This window comes from Aphidius gifuensis, linkage group LG4 (assembly GCF_014905175.1).
Source record: "Aphidius gifuensis isolate YNYX2018 linkage group LG4, ASM1490517v1, whole genome shotgun sequence".
Classification (NCBI taxonomy): Eukaryota; Metazoa; Arthropoda; class Insecta; order Hymenoptera; family Braconidae; genus Aphidius; species Aphidius gifuensis.
Window position 1 is genome coordinate 4,825,995 of NC_057791.1, and position 19,816 is coordinate 4,845,810.

The 19,816-nt window shown below is 26.7% G+C and overlaps 3 protein-coding genes across 5 annotated transcripts; 1 reads left to right on the forward strand and 2 right to left on the reverse strand.

The window, feature by feature from the left end:
* Positions 1 to 100: 100 nt before the first annotated feature.
* On the reverse strand, positions 101 to 12,882 carry LOC122854660 (ubiquitin carboxyl-terminal hydrolase puf). The gene is made up of 5 exons (XM_044155529.1): positions 12,487 to 12,882; positions 12,171 to 12,267; positions 2,897 to 12,095; positions 2,611 to 2,801; positions 101 to 2,535 (listed from the first exon to the last, which is right to left on the reverse strand). Exons 1-5 carry the CDS (start codon positions 12,527 to 12,529, stop codon positions 441 to 443), a joined length of 11,625 nt encoding a protein of 3,874 aa, XP_044011464.1. The 5' UTR covers positions 12,530 to 12,882; the 3' UTR covers positions 101 to 440.
* Positions 12,883 to 13,358: 476 nt separating this feature from the next.
* On the forward strand, positions 13,359 to 15,619 carry LOC122854706. Of its 2 annotated transcripts, none has more exons than XM_044155639.1 (4): positions 13,359 to 13,509; positions 13,583 to 14,141; positions 14,214 to 14,260; positions 14,349 to 15,619. In XM_044155639.1, exons 1-4 carry the CDS (start codon positions 13,387 to 13,389, stop codon positions 15,030 to 15,032), a joined length of 1,413 nt encoding a protein of 470 aa, XP_044011574.1. In that variant the 5' UTR covers positions 13,359 to 13,386; the 3' UTR covers positions 15,033 to 15,619. The 2 variants fall into 2 exon arrangements, with proteins under 2 accessions (XP_044011574.1, XP_044011573.1); XM_044155638.1 differs by having other exon boundaries at positions 13,583 to 14,076; positions 14,149 to 14,260.
* Positions 15,620 to 15,688: 69 nt separating this feature from the next.
* On the reverse strand, positions 15,689 to 19,803 carry LOC122854670 (uncharacterized protein PF11_0213-like). 2 transcript variants are annotated; one of them, XM_044155565.1, is made up of 4 exons: positions 19,692 to 19,803; positions 19,234 to 19,315; positions 17,822 to 19,148; positions 15,689 to 17,748 (listed from the first exon to the last, which is right to left on the reverse strand). In XM_044155565.1, the coding sequence occupies exons 3-4, from the start codon at positions 19,032 to 19,034 to the stop codon at positions 15,983 to 15,985; spliced, it is 2,979 nt and encodes a 992-aa protein (XP_044011500.1). In that variant the 5' UTR covers positions 19,035 to 19,148; positions 19,234 to 19,315; positions 19,692 to 19,803; the 3' UTR covers positions 15,689 to 15,982. The 2 variants fall into 2 exon arrangements, with proteins under 2 accessions (XP_044011500.1, XP_044011501.1); XM_044155566.1 differs by lacking the exon at positions 19,692 to 19,803 and having other exon boundaries at positions 15,690 to 17,748; positions 17,822 to 18,622; positions 18,680 to 19,148; positions 19,234 to 19,472.
* Between the last annotated feature and the right edge of the window lie 13 nt (positions 19,804 to 19,816).

The window sequence follows — 19,816 nt, forward strand, 5'->3', positions numbered from 1 at the left end:
TCAAATTCAATCAAATTATTACGCAAATTTATGCTAAAAAATGGAAAACTAGAAAAAACAAAATTTAAATTAACAAAATTCATTATTATTTAATTCATCTCTTTTTTTTTTTTTTTTTTTTCTTTGACCATATTATCTTTTTTTTGGACAAGTAAATTTTACATTATTATTATTATACACACAAAAAAAAAAAAGATAATAATCATTAATAATTCAGTCCAAAGTATTATAATGCCAAGATTTGATCTAATTAATGATTAAAACTCTCACTTTTTAAATATTATTCACTTATAGCGAAAAAAAAATACACACACACACACGCACGCACATACAGCCTCTCATAATTAAATTATTTTATAATTTTATTATAGATGATTTTATATAAAAAAAAAATATATATGAACGAACGAACGAAAGAAAGAAGAAAAAAAAAGGATAAACTAATTTTTAGTTTGCATTGACACAGTTTTTTGAAGATTAATAATTGTCTTTTCAAGCGTTTCAAGCCATGATACATTTGTGAGTGAACACATAAGTTGATTTGTATAACTACTAGTTGTTGATGAACCAACAAAACTTGATGATACGGAAGTACTTGTTGATGTTAATGATGATGTTGTTGGTTTTGTTGATGTTGTTGATGTTGATGTTGATGATGACGGTGCTGTTGTTGTTGTTGTTGTTGTTGTTAATGTTGTAACTGGTGTTGTTGTCGTTGTTATTGTTGTTGTAGTTGTAGATGATGATGATGATGATGATGATGATGATGATGATGATGATGGTGATGTTGTTGTTTCCAGTGTCGTTTTATTACAATCATTTATTAATTCATCTTTTAAATTAATTTCAATATTATTATCATCACCTTTATCTTCAATATCCATTATAGGATTATTATTATCATTTTTATCATGAAAATTATTAATAACAGTATTTGAATTATCACTATTATTTTTTTTATTATTATCATTATTAATTTGTAATTTTTCATCGTTATTATCATTATTATCATTATCATTATCAATGTTAAATTTTCTTTTTTTAGCTGGCGCTTCAGAATCATGTTGTTGTTGTTGTTGTTGTTTTGTTTCATGATTTTTAATAAATATTGTTTTAGCAAGTAATGTATCAAGTATTTTATTAAGTATATTTGGTGGTTTGATTCTTGTACCACTACTATATACAATTGATAATGCACGTAAATCACCAGTTAAACGATGTGCTGATGTTTTAATATCAACATTATCAATCATAGTACTTAATGAATTAACTAAATTATCAATAAGTTTACATGTTTGATCAGTTAATACATGATTTGCTAATTTTGGAAAAAATGTTTTAAGAAATGCATGTATTGCTGGTACACCAAGTGATGTTCTTTCATCAAGTAATACAGCATCAACATAATCAACAGTATATGTTGAACATAATAATGCTGATATATGTTTTCTATCAATATGTGATGCTGAATGTACATCAAGCCATAATCTTGGAAATAATGCTAAATGTAATGGTACACCTTCAAAACCAAGCATTGTACTTAAACTAATTAATGTATCATTCATACAATCATTATTAATTGCTAAACGACACATAACATCAATAAGCTCATGATAAGGCAAATAAAATTCAAGTAATGCACTATCATAATCAGGATCAGTACCTTTTGTTGATTCAAGTTGTGAATGTGGTACAGCCATTTGTACCATTGGACGTGCTGGACGTGTTGGTATTTTACCAGTTTGTGTTGTTCTTCTTGGTAAATATGGTCCAGGTGGTACTGCTGCATGTGATTCTTGTAATGCAGCATGACAATGTGATAATAATGGTGCTAATATCATTATTGCATCTGATGGTACAAGCATTATTAATTCTTTTAATAAATCAATTGCTAAATTACGTATTTCTGGTGGATTATATGTATTTAATAATGTTGCTAATTTACGTAATACATCTGGCCATTCTTTACAATTACCAAGTGTACTACGTGGATCTGGACCATCTCTTGCTGTTCTAATACAACGTACAAGTTCAACAATTATTGCAATAAGTTCAGCTAAATCACCAGCAACATGACAAGCTGTTGCTTCATGATACATTATATGTAACATATGAAATGCTTCTAATGCCATACTTAAACCATTATTATAAACAACATAAAGACGATCATCATCAGTATCAATTAATATACGAAATGCTGATATTAATGTTGCCCAACATGAACGTCCATCAAGACCTTGTAAATATGATGCAAGTGTACCTTTTCTAAATGATGCTATTTCAGTATCTTCTTGTTCACTTTGATCAGGATGTCTTGCAACAAGTAATTGCATTAATTTAAATAATTCATCAACAGCTGTTGAATATTGAGCTGGATGTGGTGTTATATTTTTAAATGCCCATTGTATATTTTGATGAGCTGCTAATTGACGTGTAAATGCACGTGATTGTTGACAACATAAACGTAATAAACCATAGTATGCTGGTAACATGACACGATTAAATAATACAACATCTTGATCTTCATGATCAGCTCTGTAATAATATAATAATAATAATTATTATTATTAATTAAGAATTGTTATTATAATATATTAATAATAAACTTACAGTATATAATTAAATGCAATATTTTTTGTAATATGTGGATTATGAAGTATCATTGCAATATTTTCTGGACAATCAGAACAAACATGATACCAAAATAATAAAACAGCTTGTTTATTATGATGTACTGGTATACTTGGTTCTGATAATTTTGGATGAAATAATGTCCACAAATCATTTAAATATGGTCCAAACTGTAAATATAAAAAAAAAAAATCAATTAAATTAAATAATTTAAATATGTATACATAGTATTAAAATATAAGATAAATATAAATATATATTTTACCATCATTTTTTCAGTTTTTGAAACAACACAATATGTCATAAGTGCAAAATAAGCTGTAAGTTTCATAGTACCATGTGTTTGTATATCAATAAAATGTCTTGCTGATTGTAATAATCTTAATAATGCTGTATAAATTTGATGTAATATTAATATTGCTTCATTTGATAATTGACATTCTCTTGTTGTATTACAACCAATACCAAGTCTATGTGCACTTCTATAACCTTGACGAAAATGTGTTGATGGTACAAGTGATACTAATAAAAATGCAGCAGCTGATCTAACACGTTGATTTGTATGTTCAATTAAAAAATGTTGTAACCATGTATCAATACCTTGTAATACCCATGCATGTGATAATTTATTTCTTGTAACAGCAAGTGCAAGCCATTCAAGTGCACCATGTGGTGCAACTCTAGCAGCATCCCATACACGACTTAATATTAATTGTGTCATACATGGCATACCACTTGGTCCATTATTTTCAGTTAATAATGTTAATAATTTAAAAAATGGTTGACATATATCAGTATGTTTTGTTATTGCTTGAAATATCATTGTTATAATATGTATTGCAAGTCTATCATTCCATCTACATAATGATTGTATTAAATTACGTGTTTGATTTAAATTAATAACATCACGTATTTGTTGATATAAAAATGGAAAACCTTTACCACCAGCAACTGAATTTAAATCAATTGATGATAATGTTAAACGATGATCATTACCACGACTACGTTCAACTAATGTTGCTATTAATGTTATCATTTTATCTAATGATGCTGGACGTAATTTATCATTTGTTACAGATACAATAACTTCTTCTTCTTCATCATCTTCTTCACTAATATTATCACCACTTGTATTAATATTATTATCATTTGTTTTATGTCCCAAATAAAAATTTATCATTGTCGATATTGCTTGTACACGTATTAGAAATAATGTTTCTTCTTCACCCATTTTACTAAATTCATATAAAAAACTAAAATATTCAGTTAAATGTTTTAAATGTTGTTTAGCATGTTCCATTAATGATAGTAACATTCTTACAAATCTTGTAACACATGATTGTGTACCAACACTATTATTTAATTGACTACTATTTGATGATGATGATGTTGTTGATGATGATGATGCTGTTGTTGTTGTTGTTTCATTATTATCATCTGTATTATTATCATTAGCTGTTAATAAATATAATGGTGCTTGTGTTGCTCGTAAACGTTGAATAACAAGTATACATAGTCTTTGAAACATTTGTCTAACCATTTGATTAGGACATTTGACTAGAATTTGTATTGGCCACCATGAATCATTAGCCATACGTTCAAGAAAACGTGAACAAGCACCAGGTGAACCATTAAATTGTTTTGTTAATAATTCAACCCATTGTACCATTGTTGGTTTTTCTTTAGCATGAATAAATGTTTCCATAAAAAATGATGTTGATAGCTCAGCTGATAATTCAGTAACATCTGCTTGCATTGATAATAATGTTTGTGGTATATAACCACATATTTGCCACATAAAACTAAAATATGTATGTTCAAATATATTTTTATCTTGTAAAAAATGCATATTATCTTGCCAAATCCAATCTTCTAATTCTTTGTTAAGTTCTAGCTGTGTTGGTAATTTTTCAATAAATTTTGTTGAATCTTCTTGTTGTATTGATGCTGCTGCTGCTGCTGTTGTTGATGTTAACAATGACGACGACGACGATGTTGTAGTTGTAGTAGTTGTTGTTGTGGTTGTTAATGTTGTTGTTGATGTTGATAATGATTGTATATCAATTGGACTTGATGAACCAGTTGCTTCAATATCTTTATTATCAATATTTTGATCACTAGATAATTCATAAAATAACATATATGCAGAATTTGTTTTTTCAAAACTAAAATCCATAAATTTATCAGTTACTGCATCATATGTTTTACTTGTCATTTCACCACCAAAACATTCAGCAGCAATTTGACTTGGATCAAATGGTTTAACTTCAGCATCATTAAATAAATACCATTTATCTTTATTTGGTAAAGTACGATCTTTTATAAAACTATAATAATGTCCACCATCAGCAGTACCAGTATGTACTGTAACACCAATTAAATCATACTGATAATTTTCATTATTTTCTTTAATAATATTTTTATTTTTTTTTTTTAATTTTTTTTTCTTTATACTATCATTATTTATATTATTAATATTATTATAATTATTATTATTAATTTTTTTTTCATTATTATCATCATTTTCACACTCAGTCTTTTCACTTTTATTATTATTATTATCTTCGTCTTCATCTTCATCGTCATCATCCTCATCATCTTCATCATCTTCATCATCATCATCATCATCTTCGTCTTCATCATCATCATCTTCGTCTTCCTCCTCATCATCTTCTTCATCGTCTTCATCGTCTTCATCATCTTCATCATCATCTTCTTCATCATCATCGTCATCATCATCATCATCTTCTTCTTCTTCTTCTTCTTCATCTTCTTCATCAACATTATCATCATTAGGTTTATAGTGTTGTGGCATTAATTTTTTTTCAACATAACCAGACATATCAAGCCTCAATGGAAAACTAAAATGTGTATTAACTTTTTCTTTGAGCATTGTACCCATGTTAAATGTATATCTCATTGTATTAAAACATAATATATGTGGTAATTTTTTAAAACATGCACGTTTTTCAGCTCTAGCTTTTTTACCACATTGTGAACATGTATACATATTATCACCTTCAAGTGTATCTTTAACAGTAACTTCATCAAGACTTTCATATAAATTTTTCATATCAGCAACTTGACAACGTACTGTATAAAATTCTTCGAGTGTACGACTAACATGTTCACAATCAAGTGATACAACATTATTTGATATTTCACCACAAAATAATGTTTTAACTAAATTTTTTAAATCAATTGACATTTCTTCAAGTTTTGATACAAGATCAATAAAAAATTCAGCCATATCTTTTTGTTCACCGGTATTTAATGGTTCATGATTCATTGTATAAACACGACAAAAACTTCTTGGATTATATGCTTTTCTTTCTGATTCTAATAAATATGCAAACATACGTTGTAATTCACGTATTGTTAATTGATGTTTATTTGCATTATTACAATCAGCTTTTAATATTGCTGCACGTGCTTGTGGCATCATATAAAGATGTTGCATACAACTAGCCATATAACATGTTGCACCTAAATTTGTTAAACCAACATATCCACAATCAGCACGTCCATCTTCATGTGGCCAATAATCCCATGGATATGGTGAATTATGACCAGGACTATGTTGTAATAATAGCTTTTTATGTAATATTTTATAATTATCTGGTGCTGATTTAACAAGTTCAACTAATAAATCAAATGCTGCTGAACGTGATACTTGACTTTTACATTTTGGTACATGTTTCATTTTTGAATTTGGTAATGCAAATAAAAAATCAAATATACGATTTAATAAATTTTCACCAATTTTTGATTGTTTACATTGTGGATTATGTGTCATAATATTACATGTTAAATTTAATAAACCAACAAGTGCATCATCCTCAACAGTATTATGACGTGTTTCAAGATGTGGATGATTTAATAAACTATCAATAACACGTTTTGCAAGTAATTCAAGATCAATTGTTGTACCATTATGTTGTTCATTATCTTTATGATATTTTATTGAATTATTTGGTAATGCATCAACAAGACGACAAATAAGCCAAAAATAATCACGACATGCTGGTCCATATGGTTCTTTACCATCATCATGTATAACTGTATTTAAATGTAATGGTAAATCAGTACGTTTTCTATTTGATGGATACATTTTTTCAGCAACAGATAAATATTCTAATAATGTATTTAACATTGGTACAATTAAACATATTTTATCATTACGTAAATCACTATTATTATCATCATCATCTTCTTGATTTGTTGTACCAAGACAAAGACGATATAATGCTGTACATATTTCACGTCTAACTGCTGGTTCTGGATCTTCAAGTACTAATCTACGTAACCATATTTTACCAAATAATTCAGATGAAAATAATTCTTGTCTTATATTAATATCACTGTGTACCCAACATACTAGCAATGCCATTGTATAATGTATTACTTGTGATCTACCAAATAAACCAGTTTTATAATGATTTGGATCACGTGGCATTGATGCTTCATTTAATATACTTGTTATTCTTGGCATAACATTATTAACATTCATCATTGATAACATTGTATCACTTAATCTTGGTACAACAAGTTTATCTGATTTATGACGTTTTTTTTCTTCACGTATAACACCAAGATGACATAATTGTTTTAATAAACTTGCTAAACAATCTTGTTGCCATTCACTACCATCACTATCTTCCAAACAACCAGACATAAATATATCAAATAAATGTCTTAATCCACCATGTTGAACAAATAATTTTGACCATGGAATTATTAATTTTATATCATTTATATCTTTTTTTTCTTTATCTATTAATAATAATGATGATGATGATTTATTATTATCATTTAATACATCATCATTTATTGATGTTATTGTTATACCAGTTGATGTATTACTATTATTACTACTACTACTAGTACTACTACTACTACAACAACTACTACTATTATTACTTGTTGATGTTGATGATTTTTTACGACTTAATGATTCAATAATATATAATGAATACATAAGTTTTTGTGGACTTGCTGGATCAAGTAATTCTGGTAATGATATTTCACCTAAATTTTGAAAACCACGTAATAATGATGGACTTGTTGGTAATAATGTTAATGTATCCCATACTCTACGTGATAATACTTGTGCTTTAGTATGTGGTATTTTTTGTCCACCTTTAACTGTTGTTTTCATAGCACTTAAAGTTCTCATTAATGTAAATAATTGTTCAAAATATTGTGGTGTTAATAATAATAATGTTGGTAATGATTCACGTGGTGGTGGTGGTAATAATGATGGTGAATCAATATCTCTTTTATTATTATTACGATTACCACTAGATGAATTACCACTTCTACCACCACCACCACCTGCACCAACACCTCCACCACCACTATTACCACCAGAAGCACCAAGTGATATAAATACAAGTTGTCCATCTTTAAATCCCATTTCTTGAAGTGTTTTTTCATCATAATCAAATGTTAATTCTTGTCCTTGTGTTATCATTCTAATTGGGCCATCAGTTAATAATGTACCAAGTACAGATGAATTATTACCAGATGATGATGTTGTTGTATCATTATTTAATTGTTTATTATTTTGTGTATCATCCCACCATTTAGCAACTTCAGCACGTAAATCAGCAATATAATCAGTACTTGATAATGTAAAATTAGTTTTATCTGGTATACCAGCTGGTTGTACAAATATACGTATATTTTGTCCAATTTCTGATGTATTCATAGCAACATGTGAACCAGCACAATGACCTTCAAGTGCCCATCTACGTAAATGATAAGCATAACGTTTTCTAAATGCTTCTAAATGTGTTCTTAATAATAATAATGCACGTTGTATACAACGTAAACTAGCTTCTTCATTATTATCAAGATCAACACTTGCTGCTGTTAAATGTGTCATACATTGTGATACAAATTCAGCTTCTTGTGTTAATTGACGTGACATATAATAACCATTTAAATATTGTATTGCAGCCATACTAACATCATTTGATTTTGCACGTAATGCTATTCTCCATAAAAAATCCATACCAACTGAATCAACATCACGTAATGGTCTATCTAAATGTGCTGCAGCAAGACGTGCTAAATTACATAATTGTTGAAATAAACTTAAACCAGTCATACTTATTGTTTCTGGTGTTAAACTTGGTAATTTACGCATACATAAATGTTTTAATGTATCAATACCAAGTGCATGTTGTTCAGTTGATTTAGCATGACTTAATAACCAACTAAATAATTCATCAGCACACATTGTATCTTGTGCAAGACATTGCCATAATATATCAACTTGTTCTAAACTCAAACGAAAACAATCTGGTGATCCTAATGGTGAAAATATTGATGATAAAAATTGTAATCTAACTTGTATTTCAGTTTGATGAGAATATAAATTTGATGATGTACAACCATTTTTTTGATAATTCATTGAATATGTTTTAAGATTATTAAAAAAATGTTTCATCATACCACGTTCTCTATCAGCCCATGTTGTTATTGTATGTGCATCCATTGCACCAAATTGTTGAAAACTAGCAAGTAATTTTGGTAATAATCTTAATGATATTATAACTGAATAATTTGTTGATAAATTATCTAAACAACCTTCAATAAATTTCATTGGTATTAAACGATCAACATTAAAACACAAAAGATTACACAATGCTTTTTCAGCTCCAAGTGCAAGACCTTCACTTAATTGACCAATTTTATCATCTTGTAATAAATCCCATAATAATGTATTACCAGGTTTACAAACAGTATCAAGATTAAATTGTGATGATATACGATTTTGTTGTATTGTTGATTGTTGTTGTTGTTGTTGTCTAATACTTCTTCTACGTATTTGTGGATGACGAAATACTGATCTTCTCATTGTTAGCTGTGAATGATGATGTGGATGTTGTTGTTGCTGCTGCTGTTGTTGCTGTTGTTGCTGCTGCTGCTGTTGTTGATGATGATGGTGGTGATGATGATGATGGTGATGATGTCCCTGATTATTATGATGATTATGATGATGATGTGTATGATATGCTTGCATTTGTATTGCTGTTAAATGTCTAACAGCTAATTGTGCTAATTCTTCTTCAACAGCACTCTCTTCACCATCAAAATCAGCCATATTTTTTTCACTTTTATTTGATATTCTACTACTATATGAACCCTCATCATCTGATAACATATCATCAAGACCAGATGTTAAATATTGTTGTCCAGTACTATGTACTAAACCAGCTAGCTCAGATATAACTGTACCAGTATTATCACTATTATTAACAACAATATTTGTTGTAACATTATCACTATCATCATCATCCTCATCATCATCATCATCGTCATCGTCATGTGATGTATCAATGTCATCTTCTGTTAATATATATTTATCATTTTTATTATTTTTATTTGTTTTTATTAATATATTTGTTGTTAATGGTACTTGTTGATCTGTTGTATTAATCATTGTTCTTTGTTGTTGTTGTTGTTGTTGTTTAATACAATCAAAAGTTTCTAATACTTTTAATTCTTTTGATGTACATAATATTGATTCATCATTATTATTTTTATTTTTTTTAATAATATCATTTGTTGTTATTTCATTAATATTATTACGTTTAATTGGTGTTTTACGTTTACGTAATATTTTTTTCTTTTTTTTATTATGTATTATAATATCATCATTACATGATTTTTCTGTATCAGCATCAGAGCAACTATGATTTTTTATTTTTACAACATCAGTTGTTGTTGTTGTTGTTGTTGTTGTTGGTGGCGTTGTTGTTGTTGGTGGTGGTGATGGTGGCGTTGTAATATTATCAATTGGTTCATTAATTTTTTTACTTTTAATATTTGTAAAATTATTAATATTTAAACCAGTATTTAATGTTAATAATTGTATATTATTATTTTTAGTTTTACAATTACCTTCACAATCACTACTATCACCACCAGCTACATCATCAACATCACCATCAATATCACCATCACAATTATTATTATTGCTATTATTATTATTATTATTGTTAGTATTATTATTAACAACGCCAGAACGTGCTTGTTTACGTGGTGATGGTCCATCAGATAATGCTGGACTTGGTTCTTCTTCATCATCATCTGGACTACTACCATCTAAACCACTTGGATCAGTACTACTACTTTCAATACCCTCTGTTTCTCTTGATAAATTACGATTTTTCATATTAATAGCACCTGTATAACCAGGTGTACCAGATGTCCATATAAATTTAATTAATGCTGATGCTAAAAATAAACTTTGTTCAGTATGTTCTTTTGGTTCAAGTTTACATAATAATGAATAAAGATGTAGTACTGGTGTTGGTGATAAATTTTTAACTAATGGTGCTAATAAATCATATACTGGTCTACTACAATGTTTTAATTGTGCTGCTTGCCACATAATATCAATATCAGATGATGATATTCTACCTTCCATTGCTAAAAAACTTAATACAATATGACTTTGTTTTATAACTTCAACATGTAAATTTGGACCAAATATATGTGATATTATATTATTATCAGATAACCATGTTGCTAATGAATGACCATTTTGTTCAATTTCAGCAACAGTTTCATTATTACATAATTCATTAAATGCTGTTATATGAGAATTTATTTGTGAAATACCAGCAAGTCTCATTGTTAATGTTGTACTTGTAAAATATTTAAATGCTAAATCAAGACCATCACGATCAAATGTTGGCATTACAGAATCAATTGGATCTTTAACTGCACTCCACATAAAATCAGCCATTGTACGTACTGCTGGTGTACGTAAATCTTTATCAGCAAGACGACACATATATTTCATAACACGTCCACGTAATGGTAAAAATAATTGCATTATACTTGCATAATTAAGCCATAATTTTAAATTACAAATAACAGCAACCATTGAATGTGCAAGACCAACTGGTAATGATTCATCAAGATCAAAACATAATGACATTATATTAAAACCTTCTTTGTGACAAAATATTGATACTGCACGTATTAATGGTGCTGGTACTTCTGGATCATGTGGTTCACAATAACCACCTTCATCTTTAACTGGTGCTAATGGACTTAATGCACCACCATGTTTCATTGCAATATAAAGAGGAAAATTAAGTAGAAATATTTTTGATAATAAATGAAATAATTTTTCACAATCTTGTTGTGTCCATTTTTCATTTTTTTTACTATGTATATTATTGTTATTATTTGTTGATGTTGATGGAATTGATATTTCTTTAATTTCAATATTTTTTTTCTTAACATCATCATTGTCAATTGTTGATTTATCATTTGTATCACAAATTGAATTATCATTTTCAGATAATGATAATGTTGATGAAGAAGAAGAATCTTTTTGTTGAATTGCTTGGAGTTGTTGAAGTGTACAAAATACAACACTTTGTGTCAAACGTATAAATCTATCAAAGTTTTTAGCTTCACGATAACAACACATACATTGTCTGTAATAAATAACAATAATTAGCATTTATTAATAATAAAATTATAACAATTAAGATTTATTATTGTTAATATACCTTTGTATCCATTGGTTAACATAGTTGACAATGGTTTCAATGTCAACTGGAGACAAAGAAGCAACTTCATCTTGTTCCTTGGAAGCACGATCTTCATCTAATATCAAAATAAAATCAAATTTCTTGAATTAATAATTACAAGTTAACCAACAAAAAACATTATTATTTATTTGTTATTTAAATCTAAGTGAAAATTATCTATTGTAAAACATTTATTCATTACAACATACTTGACATAAACAAATTTTCTTTTTTTTTTTTTTCTTTTTTTTCACTTAACAATGTTGAATATTAAATAGATAATTTTTTAACTTACAAGTAAGCAGGAGATCGTGAAAATCTGCACAAACATCACACATGATTTTTATTATCCAGTGATGATTTTTTTTTAAATTTATAATATATAATAATAATAATAGAAAAAAAAAAAAAAAAACACAATGACTTTAAATCAACTCAAGTCATCGCTTTAATATTTTACAAAATTTTCATTGTGTTTCCAACTATCAGTCCCAACAGTCTCAACGTATATTTTTTATTTTTTTTTTTTCTTTTTCGTATATGTTCAAACATATACATGTATAATTATATATTCATCAATATCTCTTTTTTTTATTTATATACATATATATTTGTTTCACTTATCGTCAACAGTTGATTAGTATCACCGTCACCATATTGGTTTTAGTTTTGCTTATAATACATACATACTTTTTTCATTTTATTTATTTTTTTTTTATTTTATTTTGCTCTCTCTTTCTCTCGTCACTTTTTGTTTTTTTTTTTTTTTTTTTTTTTGTTTTGGTTCTCTTCTGTGTGTACAACAAATTGTACATAAATATTACATTGTATATATTTAGGCTTTGTTTACATGACAGAAAATCACATGACAGAATTACCAACTGTTAAAAAAACAAATTTTTAATATGTTGGCAATACAACAATGTCAAATTGTCAATTCAATTCGATTAGACTTGACAGAGTTTAAAAATCTTTTGATCTTTTTAAATATAATATAAGTACTTATACAAAATAGAAATAAAAAAAAATATCAAAAAATATTAGATTAAAACGTGATTATAAAAGTGATGTTTGGTAAAAAACATAAAGCTAAAAAATCTTGATCTTTTTTAATATAATATATGGAAATAAAAAAATTTTAAACCAAAACCTGATTAAATAGTGAATACCACATTTTAATTTTATAAAAATCATAATGAAATACTTCACAAGATCATATAAACGTGAAAAATTACTTGAGTTGAAAAAAACATGTGTAAAAAAATCTAAGGTTACAAGTAACATTTCAACATGTCCCTTCAACAAAAAGAATGATAAGGTTTGTACAAAATAACACCACATGCTATTGTAGATTGAATGTTGAATTATAAACATTAATTATTTTTTTTTAGAAATACTATCAGCATTATGTCGATGACGCCAAAAATACGAGGATTGACTTAGTTAATGATGATTGCCTGGCTGAAATATTCATGTATCTGTCAGCATGTGAAAGACCGAAAATTGCTTTGGTTTGCAAGAAATGGAAAAGAGCCCTTGATTATGCTTGGCAGAATGTAAAAAAACTTGAGCTAATCCATTGGGAATATAATGAGTGCCCAAGTTATTTAAAAAAATATCCAAAAATTAATGACCAAGTAAGATTTTTGAAATCGCTGCTTGATAAATGTGGTCGTTATTTAACAGAATTAGATTTGACAGCCCATGGTTATTGTGGCATAGTGCGAGTTATTAATGAATCTTGTCCGAATCTCGTAAAACTTCGGTTGAGATTCAAGTATATTGAACCTGAAATATTAGTTAATGCATTTTCACGTCTATCTAAACTGAAAGTATTAAAAATTATATTTCAAATTCTTGATGATGATGGATATATACCTGATACATTAATCAATTCATTGAGAAGCATTGCTGGTACATTAACTGAACTGACTCTGTCCAATTGGAATGAAGAAACATTAATCGATTCATTGAGAAGCATTGCTGGTACATTAACTGAACTGACTCTGTCCAATTGGAACAAAGAATACTTATATACAAACTTGAGAATTCCACAATTATTCATTCATGTAAGTTACACTTTCTATTACAAAAAAATAAAAAATATTCTTTATTTATTCTCGACATATACTTATGAATAATTTTTTTTCTTTTTAGATTATTCCTGAACTAAAGGTCTTGAAATTAATTGAAACTGCTGGTATACTAATTGATACCGACTTATACATGCACCTGCAACATTTTGGAATATCAGTCATCAGTCACGATAGTGAGTTGTTTGATCACAAGATTAACGACAACATACTTCCGTACGAAAAAGTTAAAACCCTGCATTTGAAGGATTTCGAAGCTACAGATGATTGTTTATATACTATAGCCAATTGCATGAAGAACTTAATGGGTTTGACGACAAAATGTAAACGAATAACCGATACTGGTATCGTAACTATTTCAAAGATAAATAATTTAATATTTCTTATTCTTGGCGGCACTAGTCAAGTCACTGATTCTTCGGTTAAATTACTCAAAAATTTAAAATATTTACATTTACCATACAGTAATAAAATTACTGATGATTCAGTCATGAAAATTCTTGAAAATTCACCAGAAATAAAAAACTTTTACGCAGTAGAAACAGCTATAACTTTTGAATTTATCAAAAAAGCAGCAAAATTAGCATCAATTCGAAAAAAAAAATTGGATTTAGGCATTTCAATTAAACCCGGTTTAAAACAATATGAATCGCGATATTTGAAACTAACTCTATTTAATTCATCAATAGACATTGTGTATAAGTCGAAAAAATTAAATAATAGTAAACGTACAAAAAAAATAACATAAGTTATTATTGTATGAATAATATAGTATTATTGAGATATTATTAATGTATTGAAATTATGTTATGAAAACTGGAATATATAATTTACAATTTAGACGCAGTAATTTGGTAATTACCAGCTGGGTGAATAAGGAATTTATTTTATTTTATCTTAAGTATTTTATTTATCAAAATTTTTTTTATTATCAATTTGAATAAATTTTTTATATTTTAAAATTATTTTTTTGCTTGATTTATTATTTTGAGATTATCCAGGCTATCAAATACACCAGGCTCTAAATTTCCCTGTTCATTTGTTTTAAATCCAAATAATAAAAGATTTTTCAATGCACACAACATATTATTTTTTTTAGTTGAATATAAAATTGAATCTATCATTTGCTTCATTGAAAAATCTTTCATCAGTATAAAAAATCAGTATAAAAAATAAATCAGTATACTGATGAAGACAGATTTTTAAATCTGGCGGCGAATCGTACACACATTGTATATGTTTTTAGGCTCTGTTCACATCATAGAATTACCAACTATTAGAAAAACATTTTTAATATGTTGGCAACACAACAATGTCAATTATTAATTTTAAATAATTATTTAATGACAAAGCCATTTATAATAATTTAATTGTTAACAATATTCAAGATAGTAGAAAAAAAAAAATATATATGGTATATAAAACATAGTTTATTGGAGAAAATTAAATATTCAATTTATTATTAGCATGAATCATAACATGCAAAAAAAAGATCCTTAATATAAAAAACCAACAATAGAAAATAATATAAAAAAAAAATTGAATAATAATATGATAATTATGATAATAAATATAAAAAAAAAAAAACTTATTTTTAATTATAAATACATGGACAGCCTTGAATGTCTATAAAATAATATTTTTTTTTTAAATCTTATAATTAGATTCTTTTTATTTTTTCTTATTGGATACTTTAATCTAATTATACTTTAATTTATTTTCTTTTGTTAAATCACCATTAAAACTGTATTTTCTAATTTTTGTTGAATTTTGAAATTTCAAAGAACTGCTATTTTTTTCTTTAAGTGGACTTGCAGTTATATTTTTATTTGTATCACCAACTTTACATATTGATTGACGTGGTGCTGAGCTCATTGAACAACTTTTATTTAATTTTTTTAATGGTGAATTAAGTTGACGTGGTGATTTTATCATTGCACTTATTGAACTACGATTAAGTTGACGTGGTGTTGTTGATACACGTGAACGTGATACATTTGTTATTTCACTTTGACGTTTTTTTGTTTCAGACATTGATTTATTTGGTAATTGTACTGGTGGTGTTGGTGATACTGGTGATATATTCCATGACATATTATTTTTATTTTTAGGACTATCTGGTATTTGAATTTTAGCTTTCCATATTTTTGATATTCTATCTGGTGTTGATGATGCAACTGGTTTTTTTTTTGGTGATTTTTTAATACAATCAATGAGTATTGATGAATTTTGTTGTGGTGTACTTGTAACAAGTTTTAATGCTGATGGAATTTTACGTCCAATTTTTGATGGTGTTACTGATAATGTTTCACGTTGCATACTGCCCATAGGTATCAATGCTTTTAATGGTCCTTTTTTACCTAATAATGGCATATCTTTATTATATTTTTTACGTAGTTTTGTTTTATCCATAATTGGCATTGTTTTTTGCATTTTTAATACTGTATCAGGTACTTTTTTTTCAACAAATACTTTTGATATACCTGGATCACTTGATATACGTTTCATTGGACTTTTTTTTGGACTATCAATACGTGTTTTAGATTCATTTTTTTTTGGTGTATAAATTGATTGATTTACAACAAGTGATCTACGTTTAATTGGTGTACGTTCAATTGTTTTTTTAATTTTACCATTTGAATCATTCATAGATTGATGAGAAAGTGATCTTATTGAACGATATGAAAGACCAGATTTTTTAGGTGTTAATGATGAATTTTTTTCATCATCTTTATCTAATATTTTATTTATATTTTCAAGTAATTTTTCTGGTTCACCATTAACATTTATTATTAATTTTTCCAATGCATTTTTAATATCAACAACTAAATTTTTATTTCCCATTGATTTAACTATATTTGTTTCTTGTGATTTATTAATTTCATCATGAATTGATTTTGATTCATCAATATTTGTATTATCTTCTGAACTTAATTGTTTTGAATTTTCATTTGAATACTCATAATCATCAATATGTATTGAAATATTTGATTGTTTTTCATTATCTGTATTATTTTCAAATTCATCAATTTTACTTTTATTAATACTTTTTGATAAATTTGTTTTTTCTTGAAGACAAAATTTTAATAATTCACTATTACTTTGACAAGTTACGCCAAGTACATTTTCTAAATTTTTCAACAGTTCAATTGCTTCTAAATTATTTTCAGATTTAATTAATTTTTTAAGATTCATCAAGAGTATAGCTTCTTCTAATTTTTTATCTGGATCAACTAATTTTGTATCTAGACTATTAATACTATCATTATCATTTTGTTGATTTAATTTATCATCATCATTCTTGTTTGATTCAGTATTATCTTGATTGTTAGTTGGCTTACTGTTAAATGATTTAACAGGAGATGGTGAAAAATCAATCAGATTATCAACAGGAATATCAGGTTCAATAATATCCTCATTTGACATTTGATCTGGTGGTGTTTCATAACTGATGTTGATATTTCCTGTAAATAAAATAAAACAATATTGTTATTTTAAATTTAACTAAATAAAATATATTTCGTTATATATACTCACCACATGAACCAGTAGCAAGTTGTTCAAATTTTTTCTCAAGATTTTGAGCATGAATAAATATATCATCTTTACTTTTTACATTATTTTCTATAAAAACAGAATCATTTGATAAATCAACAAGTTGATTTTTTTTCTTACCAATATTATCTAATTCAAAATATTCAGATTCACTTGATCTATTTGTTAAATTTGCTTTTAAATGATTAAATTTTAGAATAAGATCAGAAAGATTTGATCCAATAGTATCTGGTACTTCAACATTGCCAGTATTTGAATCAATAAAAGCACGATTTGCTGTTGAATTATATGAACAAGAGCTTAAATTTGATGATCCTTGAGAAGTAAGCCTTGATATTGTTGATACATCACTTGTATTTGATGTTGAATTTTTATTTGTTTTAGGTAAAAATGCTTGATTCATTGGATCACTAAAAGCCATCCATGACATTAAATCTTTATCTGATTGTAAATCATTAAGTTTATCACCAGCAATTGTTTGTGATTTACTTCTAGATGTTTTTTTAATTGGAAGACAATCTCCTTGTGAAAATGAACGACGAAATTTATTAAAATTATTATCATTAATTGGTTTATCATAATTCATTAATTCAGTATCAATTGTTCCTTGTTGTATACACATTGATATTTGTTGTGAATCAAATGATGCAATTTTTGGATCACTATCAGATGATGTTGACAAAGTATCATTCATTGCAGATTGATTTAAAATTGATAAATCATGATTTGGACTTGATGGTTCAATGTAAATTGAAGGAATACGACCATGTATTTTTTTACCATCTACAAATGTTGATTTATCAAGAGTATTGTTCATTGATAAATTATCATTAATTTTACCTTTGTGCATAATTGAATTAATATTTGATTTGTTGTTGTCTATTGATGATGATGATGATGATGTTGCTTTTTCCCAAACAGACTCAAAAGGATCCTCAGCTTTGTTGACATATTCTGATATTTGTCGTATAACCATATCAAAAGGATTATTATCAATACTTTTTCTTGATTTTAATTCATCTTGAACAGATGTTGTACTTGCATCAGTTGTTGATAATTCATTGACCAAAATATTTTCAACATTTTTTGATACTGGAATTAATGGTGAAGGTAGCTTTGATGACTCAATAATTGTTGTTTCTGGAGTCTTCAAATCAATTAAATCAGGACTCTTTAAATTTGCCAAGTCCGACATTTTTTTTTCCTTTTTTTTTTTTCCCTCAAATGCCAGAATAATTTTTTATCTTTCTAAACTTGTGACGAGCTTGTTTTTCTTTTTTTTATTGGCTTGTCTTCTTCGTAATTATACCTTTATAAATTTTTAATTAAAAATATATAATAATGCTTTTATAAAACAAAAAAAAAATTATCAATAATTTATTCTTTAGACTCACTTTTGATTATTATGAATTCTCTTTCTCTCTTATTCTTTTCTTTCAATAGCTGGGCTCGTTTTTGCTTTGCTTTGCTTGAAACCTGTTGAAACGGTTGAAAAAATGAAAATTTGTAATAAATTATACATAAACAATATGACATATATATATTAAATTAATACCGCATGGCAACCTAAGTGTGTGTTATGTGTTTGTTTGTGTTTAGACAAAACGACTATAGCGCCAAGCCCTTCATAGGGAATATTAGTTTTGAATTAATTAGTAACTTAAAAATTAATCACAATTAATCAACAATTTTATCATTCTATTAATCCTATTTAAAAAATTATTTTTCATCTTTAATTAAACATAAAAATATACTTTTAACATCATTTAAAATTGAATAAATATCATTTTTTTTTATTACTAAATAGAAAAGTATTATTACACTAATTTAGAAAAAAAAATTATATACTTACATAAAAAGCTGATGGTGTGAAGATAATTTAAAAAATTAAACAAAATAATAATTAATAATCTTAGTAATGAGGTTTTTTTAATTAAAAAAAAAAGAAAATTTATTTATTTCTACTTTATGAGATAT

Coding starts and splice junctions, on each gene's coding strand:
- LOC122854670 (XM_044155565.1), bottom strand. CDS start 19,034: ATGTCGGACTTGGCAAATTTAAAGAGTCCTGATTTAATTGATTTGAAG. Junction 17,749..17,821: donor ACTTGCTACTGGTTCATGTG/GTGAGTATATAT, acceptor TTTTATTTACAG/GAAATATCAACATCAGTTAT.
- LOC122854660 (XM_044155529.1), bottom strand. CDS start 12,529: ATGTGTGATGTTTGTGCAGATTTTCACGATCTCCTGCTTACTT. Junction 12,096..12,170: donor GTTAACCAATGGATACAAAG/GTATATTAACAA, acceptor TATTTATTACAG/ACAATGTATGTGTTGTTATC. Junction 2,536..2,610: donor ATTGCATTTAATTATATACT/GTAAGTTTATTA, acceptor ATATTATTACAG/AGCTGATCATGAAGATCAAG.
- LOC122854706 (XM_044155639.1), top strand. CDS start 13,387: ATGAAATACTTCACAAGATCATATAAACGTGAAAAATTACTTGAGTTG. Junction 14,142..14,213: donor GACTCTGTCCAATTGGAATG/AAGAAACATTAA, acceptor CCAATTGGAACA/AAGAATACTTATATACAAAC. Junction 14,261..14,348: donor TTCCACAATTATTCATTCAT/GTAAGTTACACT, acceptor TTTTCTTTTTAG/ATTATTCCTGAACTAAAGGT.